This window comes from Puma concolor, chromosome D4 (assembly GCF_028749965.1).
Source record: "Puma concolor isolate L17-30 chromosome D4, mPumCon1.1.hap2, whole genome shotgun sequence".
Taxonomy (NCBI): Eukaryota; Metazoa; Chordata; class Mammalia; order Carnivora; family Felidae; genus Puma; species Puma concolor.
In genome coordinates, this window is record NC_141679.1 from 60,530,975 (window position 1) to 60,541,480 (window position 10,506).

Sequence of the window (10,506 nt, forward strand, 5' to 3'; positions counted from 1 at the left end):
CCAGGTCTGTCTGCTCTGATTCTCTCCCAGGTCCCCGAGTCTCAGCCAGGTCCAGGACGCGGTGGCTTCTGCTGCAGACCCTGGTCAACAATCCCAAACTAGTCATGCTCAGAAAATCAAGACCAGGTCATAGCTCCCGGGAGTTTACCCAGATTCTTTTGATGGGCTCAGAGAGCTGACAGTGACCTCCGACCTTGCTATAAGGCCATTCCAGGATGACTGCTCCAGAGAGGACCCGGGCTACCCAGCTGCTGTCCCCTGCATTGTGACAGGATGCACAGTCACTGTCCACTGCATACAGCACCAGACACTCATGGATGGCACCTGGGCTGAACCATGAAGTCTCAGCCCCAATAATTCACTCCCCTGGTAAAAAAGATCAAGAACTAAAGAGAATTTCTGTTGAACAATCTTTTCTCAATGATTTCCACTATCCATGGTTAGGAGGCAGCCTTGGGGAGTTCCATATGGACAAACAGTTTGACCACAGGGCAGAACTTTGTGTCAATGAAGAATGTGGTAAAATGGCTATCTATACCAGGAGAGTTTAACTATTGGACACAGTTGTTCTCTGGGAGACAATATGGCCTTAATCCAATAGGATCCTCATTGCTCCCCCACTTTCCAGGCCTCCTGGTGGTGGGAGAGACCCAAGCCTCTAGTCTGGTAGTGTGAGCAGGCACACATTGGGCTCTTCCTACCATGGCCACCGGGATGAGGAACAGATCAGAACTGACCTGGGTCTTGGGCACAAAGAAGATATGCACATCTGACGAGGAGGGGATCCCCCAGGAAAGCTGCCTACCTGCGGAGGCAGAGATGGGGGTGTGCAGGCATTCTCCTTGGAGGACAACAGAGCAAAGGAGTGGGAGCAGGAGAGCCCCAGGCATGTTGGAGGAGGGGAGGCCTCTGGTGTTTACAGTGCAGGGAATCAGGGGTGGGTTAGACCACCTAGGGAAGCTCAGACGCCAGGCTGGGAGGCCTGGACATTTCTCTGTGTGCAGAGGGCCCAGTCCTCACCCTGAGTCTTCATACCCTCGTGTAAGGTCTCTGATGGTTCAGGGCTTGTACAAAGTGACCAAAGTCATGCAGCTTGTGCAAGTGCCAGGAGGACATACCAACAGGGTGAGGGAAGTCCCCATCCACCTCATGAGTCCCAGAGCAATTGAAGTTCAGCAATCACATTAAGCATCTACTGTAAACCTAGTCCTATTGCTAGACGTGTCTGCCAGACTCATCTCTTTTAATTTAACCTTTACGACTAGACTTTGTCACTCTGCTTTCAGAAACTGAGAAAACTGTGACTGGCGTGTCGGGATCCCCACATGACCACTTCCAGCTGTGTAACACCAGCTAAACTCCTTTGCCTTTCTGTGCTGCTTTTTCCTTACGAATAAAAAGGGCAATATCTGGACACCTGGGTGGGTCAGTTGTTTGTGCGTCCAACCTGAGCGTCGGCTCAGGTCATGGTCCCAGGGTCGTGGGATGGAGCCCTGCATCAGACTCTGCACTGAGCATGGAGCCTGCTTGGGATTCTCTCTCCCTCTCCCTTTGCCCCTCTCCCCTGCTCTCTCTCTCTCTCAAAAAAACAAAAAAAAAAAAAAACAATACCTGCAACACCCAAAATTATTTTGAGGATAAAATGAGTTAATAACATGCAAACACTCCTAAGTTAGTGCCTGATACATCCTAAACTGAATAAATATCAGTTATTGTCATTTTCATTGTTTCACTTCGTGATGATGTGATTAATGTCTGTTCACCTCACTATGCTCTCAGCTGCATGAAGAAAGGAGCCTGTGATGGTCTCCCCTGAGGTAGTTGCCTTGCAAGTTAGTGCTGATTTTCCCCAGGATCTACACTCATCGGCCCTATTTGCTTCTAGACCTACTAGTAGACTTGGCCTCAGAAGGCATCCTGGCTAGCAAGGGAGAGTGTGGGGATCGTCCCGTGGCCACATATATGGACCCTACGCCTGGAAAATCAGAAGTCATCCATGACCCATCAGGTCCCCACCAGGGAGGAGTGGCCACAATGTACCTGACAGGCTGGGGCCTCTAGGGAATGTATGTCTTTAAAAGAATTGTATAAAGAGGTACAGGAATGCTGGAAATCCTACTTTATAGGTAGCATAAATGTTGATGGAATGAGGCCCAGCTGTAGCCTTGAAAGGTGCCTCACAAATCTTGCCCCTGGACACGAAGCAAGCAGGAAGAGTGTGGAGGTCACGTACAAGGATCCCAGGAGGATTCTCATGTAGGTAAAGAGGAAACACGGAGCCCCTAGAGGGAGACAGAGGATAGAAAGTCCTGGGACCTCATCCACTGGCAAATTCTCTTTCTCTGGTCTTGTCCTTTCCACACACGTTTGATTTCTTTACATTATTCCTCTACATAGTACTGATGTACTAATTCCAGAGACGGAACTAGAAAACGACAGTTCCTAATATGTGGCCAAAAGAAACGTCAACAGGAAAAGTAGAGAATGTTTCCTCTTCCTTCAAAGCTGTAGGAAGGCAGCCACTGTCCTGGGGCAGAAAGGGGCCTGGTAAGTGTTATTTCTAGACACCCAGCTTCCGTGGTTGTTGCTAATGCCTATGGAGGTACCTTCAACCGCTGGACTCCCAAGAGTTCTGAGGGGCTGTCTCTGCTCCTGGCCCAGGTTAGGGATACTGAAATGACATGTCCTCTGCAGAAGTGGGATTTGGGGCCTCCTTCAGTAGTGAAGGAAGGGGCCTGGCCCATCTCCCTTCTCCTGCATACAATAAGCTGGTGACCCTGCAGGATTTCTTAGTTCATGGAGGAATGTGAAAGTCAGTATCTCATTTATATTAGCATGGGAAGTGAAAGACCCAAACCTTAATTCTCAGGCTGTAAAAAAAAGAGGATTTTAAGATAATATTCAAATCCAGCATTTACTATTTGCTACAAATAGATACACCCCTCCATAACAGGGAAATAGGCCTTGGGGAAGAACAAAGAGGGAGATGAAGCAGGGTCACCTGCTCTTATTCTGGTCCTCCGGGGAGCCCCAGAAAGGGCTCACAATGTTCTGCACCTCAGATGGGATAGCTGACCTAATGCACTCCGAGGGTCCCAGGTGTTGAGGAAGAGGTCTCACTTGAGCTGGCCTCTGGGGTGTGATCTGCTGCTGGTAACTGGGCTCTGTTGGGGGCTTGGTGGCTTACTGGAAGAGAGGGACGTCCCCCATGGTCATGGCCCACCCTCCCCACCCTGCCCTCACTGCACTGTGCTCTGGGCACTGCACAAAATGCTTAGTCAACAGTACCCTATTTGTCCCTGCCACGCGAGTGATCAATCAGCATCACCCATCTCACAGATGAGGAAACTAAGTCTCGGAAACCTAAGGTGAATTGTCCCAGGCACAGGGCTGGTCAATAGTGGAGCTGGAATTTCACTCCCCAAGACCACGCTTAGTCTGAAGTTTGACCTTAAGCCCCCAGGATTCAGTTACTGCCAAGCCTGGGTGCTCACTCATCCTTGAGCTTATTGATGACCAGTTCTTTCTGGCCTTGAATTTTCTGCTGGCCAAATAGGACAGGAGCTCCCCCAGCAGGACAAGTTGTAGCTACAGGACAGGCTCACACGTGAGCCTACCAGGAGCCACGGTCAGATGTCCCTTCCAGTGCCCACCGGGCAGGTGTAGTCCAGGCGCCCCATTAGTCCCCAGGCAACAGGGCCTGTGGTCAGCAAGGGAGTCACGGCCAAAGGCTCTCTGGAGCCAGCCACAAGAGAGAGACCAGGGAGAGTCTGTACCTGCTCTTGCTCACTCCTGCCTGGTCTCACCTCAAACTGCCCCTCAGGCTCAAGGCTGTAATGATTTGCAGCCACAGGGAGCAGCTGCATTACTTTGCATTCCTGGGGCCAGAGGGAAGGACAGATGCAGACAGGGCCAGGGCAGGGCGGTGCTTCCTGGACAATGTGTGGTCGAGGAGAGAGGCAGGAGGCTGGTTCCCGGGTCTTTGTACACAGGGAAACCCTCCAATTCCATCCAGGTCCTATCTATTCTCTGAGATGGGCATAAGTAGCCCCTCCTCACAAAGCTGGACTTACCCCACCCACCAATTTGATGGGTCTCCCACTGGTCTGTTATCAAACTCTCCCTCCTGCGGGGGGAGGAGCTCTGATGCCCCCCCTCCCCCCTTCCCACAGCTGCTCACCTCATTGTTTTTATGGAAGTTGATCAGATTCCTCTGAGAGGCCAACAGCCAGGAGCCATCAGAAAGAGCCCTCAGTGGGGGGCGCCTGGGTGGCGCAGTCGGTTAAGCGTCCGACTTCAGCCAGGTCACGATCTCGCGGTCCGTGAGTTCGAGCCCCGCGTCAGGCTTTGGGCTGATGGCTCAGAGCCTGGAGCCTGGTTCCGATTCTGTGTCTCCCTCTCTCTCTGCCCCTCCCCCGTTCATGCTCTGTCTCTCTCTGTCGCAAAAATAAATAAATAAATTAAAAAAAAAAAAAAAAAAAAAAGAGCCCTCAGTGGGATGAGCACTGGGCATTGTATGGAAACCAATTTGACAATAAATTTAATTTAAAAAATAAACAAAATAATAAATAATAAAGAAAAATAAAAATAAATAATAAATAAAATAAATATAAATAAAAAAATAAATTTAATTTATTTTTTTTTTAATTTTTTTTTTCAACGTTTTTATTTATTTTTGGGACAGAGAGAGACAGAGCATGAACGGGCGAGGGGCAGAGAGAGAGGGAGACACAGAATCGGAAACAGGCTCCAGGCTCTGAGCCATCAGCCCAGAGCCCGACGCGGGGCTCGAACTCACAGACCGTGAGATCGTGACCTGGTTGAAGTCGGACGCTTAACCGACTGCGCCACCCAGGCGCCCCAAAAAATAAATTTAATTTAAAAAAGGGGGGCCCTCAAGCCCACAACTAGCCTCCCTTCCCCGCCCCATCTCACGCTGCACTACCGCCGAGGTCCTCCAGAGGGCAGGGCATGCACAGAAAACAGGCGTGGGACCTAGGCCAGGCTCTGGGCTGGGAGAAAGGGGCGCGAGAGAGCTGAAGCTCAGGGACCCTCTAGCCCAACCCACTCTCACGACAGACAGGGAGACTAAGGCCTCAGGCAGGAAGTGACTTGGAGGAACCCTACATCTCCCTCCCCTCTGTGGGCACCTCCTGAAGGAGAGGTCCCACTCCCACGAAACCTCCCTCAGCTTTGCAGTGGGGAAGCTCTGCTGCTCCCCCAGCCTGGGTGACCGGGACAGGCAACTTCCTCGGCCTGGTCATCCCTACGAGGAGCAGGATGCTCCAGTGCCAGAGAGGTTTGCCAGGCGCTGTGACCTCTGGACTCAGCAGGGGGCTCTCTCCTCCTAACACCCACCCACGCCCCACCCCCACCCGGATCCTGGCCTCCTGGCTGTGCTGCCCTGCCCCGGGTTCTCTCACCTCCAGACAATCCTGCATCGCAGCGTCCAGCATCCCCAGGTCAGCGAGAAACGTGCCAAGGAAGGGGAACACACCCTGTGCCATCAGGGTGGGAGTGGGGATGAGCACTGGCTCTCAGGGTCCCCTGGAACCCTACTCTGAAAACTCCTCACCTTCAAGCTTCCACCCCAGGCTTCCTCAGTTCTCCTCCCCCCCCCCCCCCCCCCCCCGCCCTCCAAGAACACCAGACTCCTACTAATCACCTCTCAGGGCCTGCTTTTTGCAATTACAGGCTGTGTGGTCCTGGGTCCTGGTCACTTCTAATGGGGGATTTTTGGCACTGACCACAGGAGGCAAAGCTGGAGGGGGAAGGCCCCTCCTCTGGGTGTGGAGAGCTCTGTTTGGGAGGGAAGAGCCCCCTCTCCTCTGACCTTAGAGCCCCTTCTCCACAGGCATACTTGCCTTCTGCTGCTGTCTCTTCTTGACTCTCTGGGGGATCATCTCCAGGGTGGCAAACTTGGAGATGCCTCCTGCCAGGGTCAAGGACAAGGTCAGTGAGGCCATTGTCTCCTCACCCCGTTTCTTCCAAGATCCCCTAACCTCACACCCTGGACAACTGACCTAAGTCAGTGGCTACCAGTGCTACTCTGTCCTCTAGTGTGTTCTGATTCTAGAACAATCCTAGCTCCAGTACTCGCCCGATACGTGGCCTTGGGCCTGTGGCCTGGCCTCCCTGAGTCTGTTTCCTCATCTGAAGAATGCGAGAACTCCACCTACCTCACAGGGTCTCCAGAGGACTCAATATCATGTTACTGTCATCATTATTATTCTCCTCTCACACCTCCAACACATTCCTTTCCTCCCTTCAACCTTATCACCACCCTGTGAGGCCTGCACCACGGGATCATCACCCTCCATTTTCCAGATGAGGAGACAGAGGCCCGAAGAGGGGCAGTGATTTTCTCAGAGGCCTACAGAGAGGCAGCTCCCATTTCCAGCCAGAGGTCCTGCCCTAGAGCTGCCTTTACCCCAACCCAGCCCCACCGCTGACCAAGTCCTGTCCTCTGGGCTCTCAATGTGTGTCCAGGCCCCCAGCCCAGCCAAGCCATGGATGAAGAGGGACAGGGGTCTTGGGGACTTGGCTGAGTAGCCCCTGCCTGCTCCAGCCCACTGGAGTCTCTACCACCCAGGCTGGGCCCAAGGCCAGGCCAAAGCTTCACCTCCCCCAAGGTACCCCTCAGGACATTCGTCTCCACAGCAGTGTTCTTCATCCACTCAGAAGGGGACTGCTGAGGTACCATCTCTGACTGACAGAGTAGGGAGCAATCGGGGCACGGGGTGGTAACACCTTGTTTCCTCTTTTTGAAGCTTCTGACTTCCATTCAGGAAGGATCCTCTAAGAATCCATTAGTTCCCCCAAGCTCTTATGAGGTATCTGGGACATATGGCATGGCCAACTAGACACCCAGATGAGTCTCCTGACTGTGACTGATTAGCACTGATGCCTGAGGGGCAAAGTAGGAAGTCACAGAAGGCACACATATCTGTCCCTGGCCCAGCCGTTTGCACCCAAGGCTAGGCGTCTATTTGTCCACCTGGCCCATGGGATTCCCCTGCAGCACCCACCCTGGTGCAGGCAGGGTGCCCTCCTCTTGGAGATGGAGTGAGTACTGGAGGAGCAGCAGGGCCCTGGCTTCCTGAGGACAGGCCGGGCTTATTTAGGGAAGAAAGAAACCCCCACTGATCCCCAACAGCCTGGAGGAAGCTAAGTGCCAGCAGGATGGACCCCATGGAAGCCAGACACCTGCTAATTCTGCCAGCTCAGCACCCCCTCGTGGAACAGCCCAGCTGCCACCACTGTATCCTATGACCAGGGCCGTCTGCCCTGCAAAGTGTTCCTCACCTGCTCATGGACCAAACAGATCCTTCTTTCTGTTAATGTAAACAAGACTGGAATTTTTCAAAGATTTTAAGTGAGAAATAAAACCACACCCTGTCCGGTAGCCCTCCCCCCACTCACCCCTTCCTTCTTTCCAGACTTCCAGCCTCCACTCTACCTTGATAAGTAGCCTCCCTGCTCAATGAGTTGTCTTGCTACAAAGTTTTTGAAATTTTCAGGAGCTCTTCCTGAGGGGAGGAGAAGGAAAAGAAGGAAGGAAAATTTGAGGGATTGATGGGAAGGGTGTGAGCATAAATACTTTTTATTTGAGAACCCAGAAGATCAAAACTGTCTGCATGAGCATTTCCACTGGGATCCTCTGAGCTCAAAGGGCTCCATGGGCCTGGGGAGGGGAGCCTTCATGGTGGTCACCTGGGGTCTCCATTCTCAGTTCTTCTAAGCAGCATTATTTTGACCAGTTTGGGTTCCAACTGGACATACAATTTGTTGCTACAAAGTAAGCACTCAAAAATCTCCAATTTGGCTCAACCCAATCTCTGACATTGAAGAGACCCAAAACAGAACTGGTGGCCTAAGTTTCTAGGGAGGCTTAGAGGCCCCACCCCCAGCTCAATCCCTGTCCCTGAGGTTTGCTGCCTCCCAAAAGGTCCCAGCTGAAAGAGGGGGCAATGCCAGTCCTCTGGGAGATTCCTCACCCACCCTGCTCCTATGGAGAGAGGGCTACCCACCTGGAAACTTCTCCCCACGTCTTCTTCAGCGGGCAAATGGCATACAGTGAGCAGAAGCTCCTGAGGATCTGGCATTCCCGCCTCCCTGCACACCATGCTCACTGGACCCACGGCTCTGCTCAGGTGAGTTCTTTGTATACCTGCCTGCCACCTCTGAGCACCCTGAGTCCTCTGGAGCCCTGTGGGTGCTCCCAGTATAGTCAGGTCGGTCCACAGGGTGTTGGACCTGGTGGGCCTGAAGAGCCTGGAGAGGCAAGAATTCCTTTTCTATTTTTTCCCCTTCAGCTTTAGAATGTATTTGTCAAATTTTTCACAATTTTGTCACATTATGACTGAGCCTGAGCTCATTTTCATATAGTGAAGGCTATTTATGTTTCTTTTTCTATAAACTGTGGCTTCATGTCTTTTGCCACATTTTCCACTGTGTGTCTGTTATTTCTCTTATCAATTTCTAGGAACTCTTTAGGTATTAGGGATGTGAGCCCCTTTGTAATACGAATTGCAGATAGTTATTCCCAGTTTATCATTTCTCTCTTCTTTTGTTAGGATTTTTTTTTTTTTTTTTTTTTTTTTTTTTGTTGGTTTGGTGGTGTTTTTGGCCTGGTGTGTTTGTTTGCTTGTTTTTCTATGTATTGTTAAGATGTCGCTACTCCCCAAACTGATCTATGGATTCATACAATCACAATAAAGTATGTCAGCAGATATCTGGTGGACATTAACTACATGATTTCAAAATTTCCATAGAAATAAAAGTGGCCAAGAATAGTCAAGACAATCGTAAAGAAGAACAAACTTGGAGGGCTTACGCTACCAGATGGTAAGCCTTAGGATAAAGCAACAGTAATCAGGGCAGTGAGCTATAATAGTGCGAGGACAGACAGAAGGAGCAACAGACAGAGTCCAACTGAGACCCATATATATGAACACTTTGTATATAACAAAAGAGGCACGCAGAACAATGGGCGGAAGATAGTCTTCTCAGTAAATGGCCCAGGGTCACTGGTTACCCATATGGGAACACAATGAATCTTGATTCTTACCTTCCATCATAAACAAAATCAATTCCAGGTGGGTTTTAAATCTAAATGTGTAAGTTTTTTTTTTTTTTAATTTAAATATTTATTTTTGAGAGAGAGAGCGCAAGTGGGGGAGAGGCAGGGAGCGAGGGTGACACAGAATCCAAAACAGGCTCCAGGCTCTGAGCTGTCAGCAGAGAGCCAGATGGGGGGCCCGAACTCATGAACCACAAGATCATGACCTGAGCCAAAGTCTGACGCTTAACTGACTGAGCCAACCAGGCACCGCTAAATGTGTAAGTTTAAAACAGCAACATTTGTAGTAGATAATATAGGGGAATATTTTCATGACCTTGGGGCAAGCACAGGTTTCTTAGGACATAAAGTACACTAAGTATAAAGGCAAAAATTAATAAATTGGACCTTATTAATATTAAGAACTTCTCTTTGTCAAAAGAGAGTAAGAAGGCAAGAACAGAATGGGAATAAACACTTGTCATATGTTTATCTGGAAAAAAGCATCAGATAAGATATGTAACTAACTCACATCAATTAATAAGAGAGACAATCCACAGAAAAAATAATGGGCAAAAGATTTGACCAGATATTTCACAGAAAGATAACCAAATGGCCAAAAAGTATATAAAAGATTATACAACCTCATTACTCATCAGGAAAATGCAAATTAAAACCACAATGAAACACCACTACACATACACCAAAATGGCTACAATAAAAAATGTTAACAATGCCAATGTTTTCTTTAATGTGTATTTATTTCTGAGGGTGGGGGGGAGGGGTAGAGAGAGAGGGAGACAGAATCTGAAGCAGGCTCCAGGCTCCGAGCTGTCAGCACAGAGCCCCATGTGGGGCTCAAACCCATGAACCATGAGAACATGACCTGAGCTGAAGTCGGACGCTTGACTGACTGAGCCCCCCAGGTAGGCTAACAACGCCAAATGTTGATGAGGACGTGAACAACTGGAACTCTCATATGTTGCCATGGTGTAAACGCATACAACCACTTTCAAAAACTCTTTTGTAGTATCTGCTAAAGATGGACTTACACAAGGACGCCTGGGTGGCTCAGTTGGTTAAGTGCCTGCCTTCGGCTCAGGTCATGATCTCACAGTTCGTGGGCTCAAGCCCTGCATTGGGCTCTGTGCTGCATTGGGCTCTGCATTGGGCTGGTGCAGAACCTGCTTGGGATTCTCACTGTCTCATCTCTCTCTGCCTCTCCCCCACTTGTGCTTTCTCTCTCTTTCTCTCTCAAAATAAATAAACTTAATAAAAAAAGACGGACTTATGCATACTCTATATGACCCCAAATTTCCACTCTTAGGTAAATACCCAGTAGAAATGCCTGCATATGTTCACCATACAAAAGAATGGTCAGAGCAGCATTATTTGGTAATTTTGTAACTGGAAACAACCCAAATGTGCATCTATAAGAGAAAGGA

At 49.9% G+C, this 10,506-nt stretch overlaps 1 protein-coding gene across 2 annotated transcripts in view; it reads left to right on the forward strand.

The window, feature by feature from the left end:
* Window positions 1–1,414, forward strand: part of LOC112852934 (stimulated by retinoic acid gene 6 protein-like) — a 64,617-nt gene extending 63,203 nt beyond the window's left edge. For both annotated transcript variants that reach the window (XM_086683552.1, XM_086683551.1), the window contains one exon: window positions 31–1,414. In XM_086683552.1, the coding sequence (XP_086539678.1) occupies window positions 31–179 (149 nt within the window). In that variant the 3' untranslated portion in view covers window positions 180–1,414. The remainder of the gene's footprint in view (window positions 1–30) is intronic.
* Window positions 1,415–10,506: the final 9,092 nt, after the last annotated feature.